The sequence below is a fragment of the Oncorhynchus gorbuscha genome, linkage group LG01, assembly GCF_021184085.1.
Source record: "Oncorhynchus gorbuscha isolate QuinsamMale2020 ecotype Even-year linkage group LG01, OgorEven_v1.0, whole genome shotgun sequence".
Classification (NCBI taxonomy): Eukaryota; Metazoa; Chordata; class Actinopteri; order Salmoniformes; family Salmonidae; genus Oncorhynchus; species Oncorhynchus gorbuscha.
The window spans coordinates 97,585,286-97,600,590 of NC_060173.1; the positions used below are offsets into that span (position 1 = coordinate 97,585,286).

General features: G+C 42.1%; 1 protein-coding gene across 1 annotated transcript in view; it reads left to right on the forward strand.

Moving 5' to 3' along the window:
* The window catches only part of pde1a (phosphodiesterase 1A, calmodulin-dependent), an 80,725-nt gene that overhangs the window by 44,467 nt on the left and 20,953 nt on the right, over positions 1 to 15,305 (forward strand). The window contains exon 3 of the mRNA XM_046367664.1: positions 6,196 to 6,309. Coding sequence (XP_046223620.1) covers positions 6,196 to 6,309 — 114 coding nt within the window. The remainder of the gene's footprint in view (positions 1 to 6,195; positions 6,310 to 15,305) is intronic.

Sequence of the window (15,305 nt, forward strand, 5' to 3'; positions counted from 1 at the left end):
CCTCTAGGCCCCAGCCCTGTCACCGTACCCTCTGGGGCCCCAGCCCTGTCACCGTGCCCTCTGGGGCCCCAGCCCTGTCACCTTACCCTCTGGGGCCCCAGCTCTGTCACCGTGCCCTCTGGGGCCCCAGCCCTGTCACCGTACCCTCTGGGGCCCCAGCCCTGTCACCGTGCCATATGGGGCCCCAACCCTGTCACCGGGCCCCAGCCCTGTCCTCTGGTGCCCTAGTGATGGCAGCAGCCCCCTCCAAGGAGAAGGCCACAGTTAACTCATTGGAAAATACTCTCTCGTAAACCCCTTTTCAATGTCACCACCACTCCCAGCACCTGTAGAGTGTAGATTCTATACTATGTAAAGGCTGGCCAGTCCAGGTTGTTTTGAATGAGGCTGGAGGTAGTGTGTCTCTGAGGAGGGAGTCCCAAAGCAGATATCTCCACTCAGGTCAGTCCTGGTAGTTTTGAGTCTTCCCCCCAAGTGTCCTGGAGCATTAAGGCTCAAGGTAGTGTGTCCCTGAGGAGGGAGTCCCAGAACAGGGATCTCTGGGGCTAGGTCTGACACAGGTCTGCAGCTCAAATCAGACCCTTTGGGTTGTGAAGGCGGTAGAGTTCCACATAATACCCATTTTAACTGACCCTGGCTCAATTTAACTTGGTTCATTTTCAATCTTTAAAAACCCTACACAGGTCCCCAAGGGTCCTCTTAAGTACTGTTGTCTATGTGGTGCTATTAATTAATACACTCAGAATGTGGTACTGCTTTTACTATAACCCTCTGATGAATATAATGGTTATTGTATTGTCACAGTAACATTATAATGTGTCTCATTATATTGAGCTCTGAGTTTAAGTCTTGGACAGCAAAGATAAGGCTATGTTTGCATCCCAAATGATACCCTATTCCCTATATAGTGCACTACTTTTTACCAGGGCCCAGAGGACTGTGGTCAAATGTAGTGCACTATGTAGGGAATATGGTGTCATTTGGGATGGAACGTACTGCGTCATCTGAGAGACTTCCAAATGTCCTAAGCCCTCCCTTCCAAATGTCAAACATAGATTCCCAGAACTCATGTGAACTCAGATATGCAACTCAGTTGTTGAGAAAGATGTGACTTATACAACTAAACTTGCTGTAAAATGTATTTGATCTGTCTTTAGTCCCTTTACGGTTGTACAGTCCATGGTTTTCTTCTCAGAAAAATCTCAATACTGAACACCTATGTGGGTGTTTCAGCTATTGATATACTGCCACGTTCGTCCAAATCTCCTGTCAATATGCCAACATATAGGCTACCAAAACATACTAAAGTCACAGGAAAGAGAGAATCATTTTAGTTCACTACTTCCTAAGGCAAAGTTGTGTTATTGTGACCCAGATAGATCCACCAATCAGGGCCTCTATTTATATGTATCTGCTGTGTGATTGGTCTGGTCCAGTGTGTGTGAGATGGAAGCCATCAGGCCAGTGCCATGGAGAGTGACAGAGGAAAAGGTCATATGATTGATAAAGCTACGGATGGAAACACTGTGGGTGGGAACAGCCCAGTTGTTATGCCCCAACCCATTACCCATGAACTATTTCTGCGGTTTCAAACTACGGTCTAAACGGGGTATTTGTGACCTATTCACAAAGACTTTCAGAGTAGGTGTGTAGAAATAGCAGCAGTTTGGCCTTTAAATCATAATAAGGAAGACTACATGGACAGGAGGGACCTGCCCTAGATCAGTACTCCTACTCTGAGACACTTTTTGAGTACAAAAAGGTCTGTGGGAGCCTGCTGCTGCTGAGTGTCTGTGTGATAAGTGAGATGGGGAGGCGGTAGTTTTGAGGGGCTGTTGCCAACTCTCACCTTGGCTGCATCTCACTTTTATCCTAAGTGCACCAGATACTCTATATCAGTCTAAATGTCACGGTACACTCTTATAAAAAAGGGTTCCAAAAGGGTTCTTTATGGAGGAATAGGGTTTTACCATGAACCGTTTTGATCTGAAGAACCCTTTTTGGAAGACAATGGTTTTTTTTGTTTGGCAAAAGGTTCTACCTAGAACCTTTAACATCTTACGAACTGTTTTGGGGTTCTTTAAAGAACTATATATCATATTCCCAGCATGCTCTATTGCAGGATGATTTTTTGAATTGTTTGTTTTAATATCTGTGGTTTTGCATTGATTGGTTAATAAATGTTATGCTACACAAAGATAAATAGCATACATTTTTCTAAACTATACAATCTGTTAGTAGTTGGACTTATTGCACTTGTTACTGAGATGGTTGTTCCAGTTTAGATTTTTATTTATTTATTTTACCTTTATTTAACTAGGCAAGTCAGTTAAGAACAAATTCTTATTTTCAATGACGGCCTGGGATTATTGGGTTAACTGCCTGTTCAGGGGCAGAACGACAGATTTGTACCTTGTCAGCTCGGGGATTTGAACTGATTGATGACTGAGGTCGTCTCAGTATTCATTCTTCCCTACCCTGGCAGTAATTCTGAATGCAGGTTACGGTGATAAATAAATACACTTGTTGGATATCGTAACTCTGTCTGGATTCCAATAGGAATTAAATATCGCATTGCAAGCTAGTATAATGTGACTTGCAGGCCCTACGTAGAGGGTTCTGCAAAGGGTTCTATCTATCAACAAAAAGGGTTCCCCTATGGTGACAAACCGAGGAACCCTACATGGTTTTACTTAGCACCTGTTTTATCCTAAGAGTGTAAATGTAATAACACAGGCAGTCGACAATGTGGAAGAGATACAGTTGAAGTCGGAAGTTTACATACACTTTAGCCAAATACATTTAAACTCTGTTTTTCACAATTCCTGACGTTTAATCCACGTAAAATTTCCCTGTCTTAGGTCAGTTAGGATCACCACTTTATTTTAAGAATGTGAAATGTCAGAATAATTGTATAGAGAATGATTTATTTCAGCTTTTATTTCTTTCATCACATTCCCAGTGGGTCAGAAGTTTACATACACTCAATTAGTCAAACGTTTCAGGTAGCCTTCCACAAGCTTCCCACAATAAGTTGGGTGAATTTTGTCCCATTCTTCCTGACAGAGCTTGTGTAACTGAGTCAGGTTTGTAGACCTCCTTGCTCGCACATGCTTTTTCAGGTCTGCCCACAAATGTTCGATAGGATTGAGGTCAAGGCTTTGTGATGGCCACTCCAATACCTTGACTTTGTTGTCCTTAAGCCATTTTGCCACAACTTTGGAAGTATGCTTGGGGTCATTGTCCATTTGGGACCAAGCTTTAACTTTAACTGATGTCCTGAGATGTTGCTTCAATCTTTACACATAATTTTCGTACCTCATGATACCATCTATTTTGTTAAGTGCACCAGTCCCTCCTGCAGCAAAGTACGCCCACAACAGGATGGTGCCACACCCGTGCTTCACGGTTGGGATGGTGTCCTTCGGCTTGCAAGCATCCCCCTTTTTCCTCCAAACACAACGATGGTTATTATGGCCAAGCAGTTCTATTTCATCAGACCAAAGGACATTTCTCCAAAAAGTATGATCTTTGTCCCCATGTGCAGTTGCAAACCGTAGTCTGGCTTTTTATGGTGGTTTTGGAGCAGTAGCTTCTTCCTTGCTGCGCAGCCTTTCAGTTTATGTTGATATAGGACTTGTTTTACTGTGCATATAGATACTTTTGTACCTGTTTCCTCCAGCATCTTCACAAGGTCCTTTGCTGTTGTTCTGGAATTCCCTTGCACTCTTCGCACCAATGTACGTTAATCTCTAGGAGACAGAACGTGTCTCCTTCCTGAGCAGTATGACTGCTGCATGGTCCCATGGTGTTTATACTTGCATACTATTGTTTGTACAGATGAACGTGGTACTTTCAGGCATTTGGGAATTGCCCTCAAGGATGAACCAGAATTGTGGAGGTCTCCAAATTTTTTTCTGAGGTCTTGGCTGATTTCTTTTGATTTCCCCATGATGTCAAGCAAAGAGGCACTGAGTTTGAAGATAGGCCTTGAAATACATCCACAAGTACACCTCCAATTGACTCAAATTATGTCAATTAGCCTATAAGAAGCTTCTAAAGCCATGACATAATTTTCTGGAATTTTCCAATCTGTTTAAAGGCACAGTCAACTTAGTGTATGTAAACTTCTGACCAACTGGAATTGTGATACAGTGAATTATACGTCAAATAATCTGTCTGAACAATTGTTGGAAACATGACTTGTGTCATGTACAAAGTAGATGTCCTAACCGACTTGCCAGAATTATAGTTTGTTAACAAGACATTTGTGGAGTGGTTGAAAAACAATAGTTTTAATGAATCCGACCTCAAGAGTTTTTAAACTTCTGACTTCAACTGTAGCTCTCTACAGCTTGTTTATGCAAGGCAAATGTTTACCTTCTGCATCCTCACTAGAGTCATGTCGTGAAATATGTTGATATTACAGACCGTTATTAGGTGCAACTTGTGTCGCCATTATTTACGATCTCCAACACATAAATGTAGGCTTTCTTGTTTTAGCCTACAGAACAAGCCAGTGCTGGGGCTGGCAGTTTGTCAATGGTAGTCAGTCAGAGCTTCAATTAAGCCTCAGCCCAATAGAATAGTGTAGGCTTGGCACTTGGCTCACTCATCTACATTGGCAGAGTGGTATCCTGCAGTTTCTCTTTTGAAGACATAAGAAGAAGGAAGGACTAAAAAGAAGAAAGGAAGAAGAAGACCTAGAAAAAAAAGAAGAAGGACTAGAAAAGAAGAAAGGAAGAAGAAGGACTAGAAAAGGCAAATAAGCCCACAGTAAAGGCAGGAGAAAGTCCAAGGCTTATCACAGTCTCTCCACTGCAGGCTACATTCTGTTCACTTTGTACTAGAGATGGCGCTCCCTTGCCCACGTTGTAGGCATATTCATGGGTTGATTTCTGTACTATTGTGTGTGTGTGTATTCGGGCTTTCAGTCAGTTGATCCTGTTGCTCAATGCTTTTAACAGCTTGCGTTTTAGGATGATGTGTTATTATAAACCACGTCTATTGCTTTGTAATGCTCCTTTATTATTCACATAATAACAGAGTCCTTCAAACACACTTGAAGGAGTTGATATGATCTCAGATTTAAAACAGGTGTCCCAGATGTCACCCTATTCCCTATATAGTGCACTACTTTTGACCAGAACCCTACAGGCCCTCTGGTCAAATGTAGTGCACTACATGGTGAATAGTGTGCCATTTGGGACGCATTCCAATTCATTTTTCTGAGGGTTGGTTTGTTGGTTGGTTGGGGGTCTGGGGTTTAGAGACTGTGTGTGCCTGCTGAGGCGAGGCATGGATCTGTGTCAATCCCCTGTTGTAACGAGGCACTAGTCCCGTGGAAAATATTTAAAGTTGTATGCTAGCAGAACCAAAGGCTTCACAGACGTCACTCACTTTCCGGGCTTTGTTGATCAGACAGTCGGCGGAGTTCAATGGTGATCATTCTTTGGATGGTTTCACACACACACACTGGGAGAAACATACACACACACACCAGCCCAGATCCTTTCTGCTGCGGCAGGACCAGTGATCCTGACAGTCCTCCTACTTACAGTAAAGACACGTACCCTCTCTGTCTTCTGTGCCTTTGCAGTTCATGAATAAAAAAACAGAGTTTAGTTTAGTCATTGAAATACTGCAGGATAATGAGAACTGCTTCCCTTGTAGAACTTTAATGGCAGTTTCAAGGACATTGGCTTTGTGTGTTTTCTCAGAAAGTTCAGTGTTCACACTGAAAGCTTTAGTTGTTGGCATTGTAAAGTTAGTCAATGTGATTCTGTGCTGTAGGACTTAAGATCCGTCTGAACCATCTAAAATAGAACGATTTGATTGGATAATGTGGAAGAGTATTCATTATTATCAAATGTCTGTCATGGCTGACCTGTTTTACTACGGCTGCTATCTGCACAACATAACAGATCAATAACTGTAATATTTATACTGTCTCAAATTGTCAAACCATTGGTCTTTGACCTAACCCAGTGACATATAGGCTAGTATTAAAGCTGACTGTCAGTTGATATAGAATCCAATGTAGGCCTATAGAATAAGTGAACTCTTTGACACATAATGTAATGGCACAGTTGAGTCGTATTGACGTACTGTTCTCTATACTGTAAGTATTATCCAGTGTTCATCAGCTCATACTGTATGTGAAGATGAAATATGGATCCACCTTGCTCTTTACAGATTGAGATGCCTGGTGAAGCAGCTGGACAAGGGAGAAGTGAACGTGGTGGACCTGAGGAAGAATATAGAGTATGCAGCCTCTGTTCTAGAGGCAGTCTATATCGATGAAACCAGGTAAGTGCATTTCAAAGAAATCCAATTCCATGCATGACTACAGCAAGTATATTGCACTTTCTGCAAGGCTGAAGGTACAGGAAAGAACGGCACAAATACAAACTCACAGACAATACAAGTCATATATATATATAAAACATATTCTGATGATAAAATTTCTTGACAGAATCGAGTGCAGTACTACTAGTGCGGTACTATTCTGTTTTAGTGCCTTAGCTCAGACAGTTTGGAAAGTGAGGTTTCCAGTACAAACAGTGTCTATGTGTATGCTTATCAAAGCCCTTCAGTTCTCCCTATGTGTCTCAGTTCTCTTTCTGTGTCTGGCCTGTTATTCTACTGATTAAGGTTATCCCTCCAGCCATCAATGACTGGTGTGTGTGTGTGTGTGTGTGTGTGTGTGTGTGTGTGTGTGTGTGTGTGTGTGTGTGTGTGTGTGTGTGTGTGTGTGTGTGTGTGTGTGTGTGTGTGTGTGTGTGTGTGTGTGTGTGTGTGTGTGTGTGTGTGTGTGTGTGTGTGTGTGTGTGTGTGTGCGTTCACATGCGTGTACATGTATGTGTGTATGCTTATATGTGTGTTGAAGCCAGAGACAGGGAGAAAACATCAGGGGGGAACATCTGTCTTCAAATGGGGTGACAGATAAACTGAAAGGAGGCTGATCCACTCCCTACTTTACTTCTTCAACTCCATGTGGGAAGCTTTCCATCTCTCCATGGAGGAGACTATTAAACTAGATTCTGACTGAGCCCCACACTCCCCTCAGTCTGGGTTGTTGTGGCTGTAGTTGTTTATGCAGACTGCAGTGTGTCAGCTCAGCTGTGCTCTCCAACGATAAGCAGGTGTTTACATAGCCTGTAGACTGATCACATGCAGGCATGTTGACAGAGCTCATGTTCAACATCTCTCTCTCTCTCTCTCTCTCTCTCTCTCTCTCTCTCTCTCTCTCTCTCTCTCTCTCTCTCTCTCTCTCTCTCTCTCTCTCTCTCTCTCTCTCTCTCTCTCTCTCTCTCTCTCTCTCTCTCTCTCTCTCTCTCTCTCTCTCTCTCTCTCTCTCTCTCTCTCTCTCTCTCTCTCTCTCTCTCCAATTATATCTCTCTGAGGCCCCAATTCTATCTCCCTCCCTTTAGTATTGGCTCTTCATTAACAAGGCTTTGGTCCTCAGTGCTAGAACTCTCTTCAATCACCACAAGGCATGTTTGCCAGAAAGCACTGCTACATTTCCAGAAGTTTGATCCAAACAAAATAATGAAGTCGTTCTTTGTGTGCATCCCAGATGGCACCATACTTACTATGTCGTTTATTCTTGTTTTTTACGGTCGTTCAGTTTTACAATTTCAGAATAATTGCTTGCAGAAGGAAGTCCTGACCTGCACCCGTATCACCATTCTACACACCTAATTTCCTTACGTTAGTATCTAATCTAATGCTGACACTATAATTACATCATGAAAAATATCTGCTTCTCTTCTCCTTCATTGGCCACATTTTCATGAAGACTAAAGATCTGTTTTCCAGTTAGTAAATCACCAAGGCTATTTTCCTCAGTTAAATAAGATGACTCACTGTGAGACAGGAAGAAGGGAAACAAAACAAACTGCAATGAAGTCGTTCTTTGTGTGCATCCCAAATGGCACCATATATACTATGTAGTGCATTAGTTGGTCAGTACCCATAGACTTTGATTGAATCATATTTGTGTAGTAATTTTGTTTCCCATCATAATAAATCATTATTTATTTTCACGGTCGCTCAGTATTACAATTTCAGAATAATTACTTGCAGAAGGAAGTCCTGACCTGCACCCTTATCGCGATTCTAAAGGCCTCATTTCCATACGTTAGCATCTAACCTAATGTTGACACTATAATCACATCGTGAAAAATATATGCCTCTCTTTTCCTTCATTGGCCACATTTTCTTTCACATGAAGACTAAAAATCTGTTTTCCAGTTAGTAAATCACCAAGGCTATTTTCCTCAGTAAAACAAGATGACTCACTGTGAGACAGGAAGAAGGGAAACAAAACAAACTGCAGTGGAAAGAGAACCTGTCGGTTACACTTCATTCAGTTAGAACTCCATTCAGCCTTCAGAAAGACATTTACTGGAGATCACAGCTCCATACCAGGACAGGTAAACATACATTTACTGGAGATCACAGCTCCATACCAGGACAGGTAAACAGACATTTACTGGAGATTACACAGCTCCATACCAGGACAGGTAAACAGACATTTACTGGAGATCACAGCTCCATACCAGGACAGGTAAACAGACATTTACTGGAGATCACACAGCTCCATACCAGGACAGGTAAACATACATTTACTGGAGATCACAGCTCCATACCAGGACAGGTAAACATACATTTACTGGAGATCACAGCTCCATACCAGGACAGGTAAACAGACATTTACTGGAGATCACACAGCTCCATACCAGGACAGGTGAACAGACATTTACAAGACTCAATATACAAGGCCTCTCAACTCATTACATTACAATCAGCAATGGAAACAAAGAGTGACATTTATAGAATACCTTTGCAGGAAATGGAACCTACAGTATACTACACTGTTAGCCGTTTTTGTAATTTTATCAGTAACTTACTGTATTAATCAAAAGTATGATACTGTATACTCCTGAGTGGCGCAGTGGTCTAAGGACACTGCATCTCAGTGCAAGAGGTGTCACTGCAGTGCTTGGTTTACTCCCAGTCGTGACTGGCGGCGCACTATTGGACCAGCGTTGGCCGGGGTAGGCCATCATTGTAAATAAGAATCTGTTCTTATCTGACTTGCCTAGTTAAATAAATATACACTGAATGCAGTAGATTACCATAGAATGCACAGTAAAATAACGTACTGTACAGCGTACTGTAAAGTATGCTGCACTGGGATGAAAAAGAATTGCTGGCGCATGTATATAGGGAACAGATCAGAGTGCTAGGGGGTCTTAAATGGTTTAAGGGCTAAATATTTACCCATGTCCATTTCATCTCTTTTGCCCTGTAATCATGTCCAGTTTAGAAGCCTTTTGTTTAGGCCTCTAGAAGTGCAAGTGATATAAAACACCTAGTATGTATTAATATGCAAATGCCTACAGCCAACCTGCTTGTTCTAATCCCTTGTAATTACAGTAAAATTATGTACAAATAATTTTCTTACAGTTTTAGTAGTCAATTTCACTGTATTGAACTGTGTTTCATTCCTCTGGCGTCAAATTATCATGTATATCTCAGTATTGTGTTGGCACTTTCCAGTGATAGTCAGAGATATCATAAGATATCTTGTTGTAATTACAATTATTTTGAACACCAATGTATCCATACATTTTCCGTAAAAGGTTAAAGAAAGTTTTTTCCTGCTATGACTGTGTTTTTTTATCAGCCTTGTTTGAATGCACTGACTGTAAGTTGATAAGGACAAGAACTCCTGCTAAATGACCAAAATCTAAATATGAATGTGTTATTGAATATCATACAGATTGGTTTCCCCACACCCTAAGTTGTAAAACAAGGAGACACCTTATCACTGACTCTGTTATGTTTATTCATGATTTGGAAAAAGACATCAAATCAAATCATCAAATCAAATTGTATTGGTCACCTGCGCCGGATACAACAGGTTTAGAATTAACAGTAAAATGCTTCCTTATGAGCCTATTGCCAACAGTGCAGAGTTCAAAAGTAAGACAAAACACAGTAAAAACAATAACGAGGCTATATACAAGGAGTACCAGTAGTGAGTCAATGTGCAGGGGTACGAGGTAGTTGAGGGAATGGAGGTAATATCGTATGTACAGTGCATTTAAACCCCTTGAATTTTTCCACATTTTGTTACGTTATAGCCTTATTCTAAAATAAATTAAATAAAACATTTTCCCCGTCAATCTACACACAACACCTCATAATAGCAAAGCAAAAACAGGTTTTTAGAAATGTTTGCAAATGTGTAAATAATAAAAAAACAGAAATAACCCTATTTACATAAGTATTCAGACCCTTTGCGATGAGACTCAAAATTACATTCAACATCCTTGAGATGTTTCTACAAATTGTTGTACATGATTGGAAAAAGCACATACCTGTCTATATAAGGTCCCACAGTTGACAGTGCATGTCAGAGCAAAATTCAAACCATGAAGTCGAAGGAATTGTCCGTAGCCCTCCGAGGTAGGATTGTGTCTAGGCACAGATCTGGGGAAGGGTACCAAAAAATGTCTGCAGCATTGAAGGTCCCCAAGAACACAGTGGTCTCCATCATTCTTAAATGGAAGAAGTTTGGGACCACCAATAATCTCCCTAGAGCTGACTGCCCGCTGAACTGAGCAATTGGGAAAAAGGGCCTTGGTCAGTGAGGTGATCAAGAACCCGATAGTCATGCTGACAGAGCTCCAGAGTTCCTCTGTGGAGATGGAAGAACCTTCCAGAAGTACAACCATCTCTGCAGCACTCCACCAATCAGGCCTTTATGGTAGAGTGGCCAGACGGAAGCCACTCCTCAGTAAAAAGCACATGACAGCCCGCTTGGAGTTTGCCAAAAGGCACCTAAAGGACTCTCAGACCATGCAAAACAAGATTCCAAGCTCTTTGGCCTGAATTCCCAGCGTCACGTCTGGTGAAAATCTGGCACCATCCCTACAGTGAAGCATGGTGGTGGCAGTATCATGCTGTTGGGATGTTTTTCAGTGGCAGGGACTGGGAGACTAGTCAGGATCAAGGGAAAGATGAACGGAGCAAAGTACAGAGAGATCCTTGATGAAAATCTGCTCCAGAGAGCTCAGCACCTCAGACTGTGGTGAAGGTTCACCTTCCAACAGGGCAATGACCCTAAGCACACAGCCAAGGAGAGACCTGAAAATAGCTGTGCAGAGACTTTCACCATCCAACCTAACAGAGCTTGAGAGGAGAAGAATGGGAGAAACTCCCCAAATACAGGTGTGCCAAGCTTGTTACGTCATACCCAAGACGAATCGAGGCTGTATTGACTGCCAAAGGTGCTTTTTTAAGTACATTTTTAATACATTTGCGAAAAATTCTAAAAACCTGTTTTTGCTTTGTCATTATGGGGTATTGTGTGTAGATATATGAGGTGGGGGGGGGGGGACTATTTAGTCCATTTTAGAATTAGGCTGTAATGTAACAAAATGTGGAAAAAGTCAAGGGGTCTGAATACTTTCCGCATGCACTGTACATGTGGGTAGAGGTAAAAGTGACTAGGCGATCAGGATGTATAATAGACAGAGTAGCAGCAGCGTATTGCAGCAGCGTATAGCAGCAGCGTATTGCAGCAGCGTATTGCAGCAGCGTATTGCAGCAGCGTATTGCAGCAGCGTATAGCAGCAGCGTATAGCAGCAGCGTATTGCAGCAGCGTATTGCAGCAGCGTATTGCAGCAGCGTATAGCAGCAGTGTATTGCAGCAGCGTATTGCAGCAGCGTATTGCAGCAGCGTATAGCAGCAGCGTATTGCAGCAGCGTATTGCAGCAGCGTATTGCAGCAGCGTATTGCAGCAGCGTATTGCAGCAGCGTATAGCAGCAGCGTATTGCAGCAGCGTATTGCAGCAGCGTATAGCAGCAGCGTATAGCAGCAGCGTATTGCAGCAGCGTATAGCAGCAGCGAATGTAAAGTGTGTGTGTGTAGTATGTGTGTATAGAGCCAGTGGAAGAGAGTCAGTGCAAAACAATGAAGATATAGAAATAATAAAGGGCGTCAATGTAAATAGTACAGTCAATTGGTGCAAAAGATCAAGACTCATGATTCACCTGAAAAAAACACTATGGATTTTAGAAAACCAGCTACTAAGATAATTGTTTTTCACTTTTGTTTTGGTGAATAAATTCACACCTGCTCATTCCAAAATCATGGGCATTAATATGGAGTTGGTCCCCCCCTTGCTGCTATAACAGCCTCCACACTTCTGGGAAGGATTTCCACAAGATATTGGAGCATTTCTGTGGGGACTTGCTTCCATTCAGCCACAAGAGCATTAGTGAGGTCGGGCACTGCACTGATGTTGGGCTATTAGACCTGGCTCGCAGTCGGCGTTCCAATTCATCCCAAAGGTGTTTGATGGGATTGAGGTCAGGACTCTGTGCAGGCCAGTCAAGATCTTCCACAACAGTCAAGATCTTCCACACCGATCTCGACAAACCATTTCTGTATGGACAAACCATTTCTGCTTTGTGCACGTGGGCGTTGTCATGCTGAAACAGGAAAGGACCTTCCCCAAACTGTTGCCACAAGTTGGAAGCACAGAATCATCTAGAATGTCACTGTATGCTGTAGTGTTAAGATTTCCCTTCACTGGAACTAATGGACCTAGCCCGAACCATGAAAAACCGACCACAGACCATTATTCCTCCTTCACCAAACTTTACAGTTTGCACTATGCATTGGGGCAGGTAGCGTTCTCCTGGCATCCGCCAAACCCAGATTCATCCGCCTGCTGAATGGTAAGTGTGATTTATCACTCCAGAGAACACGTTTCCACTGCTCCAGAGTCTAATGGCGGCGAGCTTTACATAACTCCAGTCGACGCTTGACATTGCACATGGCGATCTTAGGCTTGTTTGTGGCTGCTCGGCCATGGAAACCCTGGCATTATGTGGCTGAGCCATGAGGAGAAAGCCCACCAGATATAACCTGGCATTATGTGGCTGAGCCATGAGGAGAAAGCCCACCAGATATAACCTGGCATTATGTGGCTGAGCCATGAGGAGAAAGCCCACCAGATATAACCTGGCATTATGTGGCTGAGCCATGAGGAGAAAGCCCACCAGATATAACCTGGCATTATGTGGCTGAGCCATGAGGAGAAAGCCCACCAGATATAACCTGGCATTATGTGGCTGAGCCATGAGGAGAAACTGAACATGTTTACTTTGTTCGTTGTGTATTTCTGTTAGCAAAAGGTTTAGATATAGCCTGGAATAAAAGAAAAAGCGCCAAATGCAAAAACAGATTTAGCTCCAGATATGGGGCACTTATGTATGCAGAGTGTGTGTAGGTCTGTCTCACACTTTAAACTTCTCTTTGTGCCAGACCGGGTTATAACACATTCCATTTAACTTTTCTGGATTTATTTCTATGTATTTTTTATTATTTTTACTGCTCTCTAGGGTTGTTATTATTGCTTGGATAACCTTATTTACTATTATGTATTCATTCTTTGTGAGGTATAGTATGGTAGGGTTATGAGGTATAGTATGGTAGGGTTATGAGGTATAGTATGGTAGGGTTATGAGGTATAGTATGGTAGGGTTATGAGGTATAGTATGGTAGGGTTATGAGGTATAGTATGGTAGGGTTGTGATGTGTAGTATGGTAGAGTTATGAGGTATGGTAGGGTTATGAGGTATAGTATGGTAGGGTTATGAGGTATAGTATGGTAGGGTTATGAGGTATAGTATGGTAGGGTTATGAGGTATAGTATGGTAGGGTTATGAGGTATAGTATGGTAGGGTTATGAGGTATAGTATGGTAGGGTTATGAGGTATAGTATGGTAGGGTTATGAGGTGTAGTATGGTAGGGTTATGAGGTATAGTATGGTAGGGTTATGAGGTATAGTATGGTAGGGTTATGAGGTATAGTATGGTAGGGTTGTGATGTGTAGTATGGTAGAGTTATGAGGTATGGTAGGGTTATGAGGTATAGTATGGTAGGGTTATGAGGTATAGTATGGTAGGGTTGTGATGTGTAGTATGGTAGGGTTATGAGGTATAGTATGGTAGGGTTATGAGGTATAGTAGGGTTATAAGGTATAGTATGGTAGGGTTGTGAGGTATAGTATGGTAGGGTTATGAGGTATAGTATGGTAGGGTTATGAGGTATAGTATGGTAGAGTTATGAGGTATGGTAGGGTTATGAGGTATAGTATGTTAGGGTTATGAGGTATAGTATGGTAGGGTTATGAGGTATAGTATGGTAGGGTTATGAGGTATAGTATGTTAGGGTTGTGAGGTATAGTATGGTAGGGTTATGAGGTATAGTATGGTAGGGTTATGAGGTATAGTATGGTAGAGTTATGAGGTATGGTAGGGTTATGAGGTATAGTATGGTAGGGTTATGAGGTATAGTATGGTAGAGTTATGAGGTATGGTAGGGTTATGAGGTATAGTATGGTAGAGTTATGAGGTATGGTAGGGTTATGAGGTATAGTATGGTAGGGTTATGAGGTATGGTATGGTAGGGTTATGAGGTATAGTATGGTAGAGTTATGAGGTATGGTAGGGTTATGAGGTATAGTATGTTAGGGTTATGAGGTATAGTATGTTAGGGTTATGAGGTATAGTATGGTAGGGTTATGAGGTATAGTAGGGTTATAAAGTATAGTATGGTAGGGTTATGAGGTATGGTAGGGTTGTGAGGTATAGTATGGTAGGGTTATGAGGTATAGTATGGTAGGGTTATGAGGTATAGTATGGTAGAGTTATGAGGTATGGTAGGGTTATGAGGTATAGTATGTTAGGGTTATGAGGTATAGTATGGTAGGGTTATGAGGTAGAGTATGGTAGGGTTGTGAGGTATGGTAGGGTTATGAGGTATAGTATGGTAGGGTTATGAGGTATAGTATGGTAGGGTTATGAGGTATAGTAGGGTTATAAGGTATAGTATGGTAGGGTTATGAGGTATGGTAGGGTTATGAGGTATAGTATGGTAGGGTTATGAGGTATAGTATGGTAGGGTTATGAGGTATAGTATGGTAGGTTTATGAGGTATGGTAGGGTTATGAGATATAGTATGGTAGGGTTATGAGGTATAGTATGGTAGGGTTATGAGGTATAGTAGGGTAGGGTTATGAGGTGTAGTATGGTATGGTTATGAGGTATAGTATGGTAGGGTTATGAGGTATAGTATGGTAGGGTTATGAGGTATAGTAGGGTTATGAGGTATAGTATGGTAGGGTTATGAGGTATAGTATGGTGGGATTATGAGGTATGGTAGGGTTATGAGGTGTAGTATGGTAGGGTTATGAGGTATAGTATGGTAGGGTTGT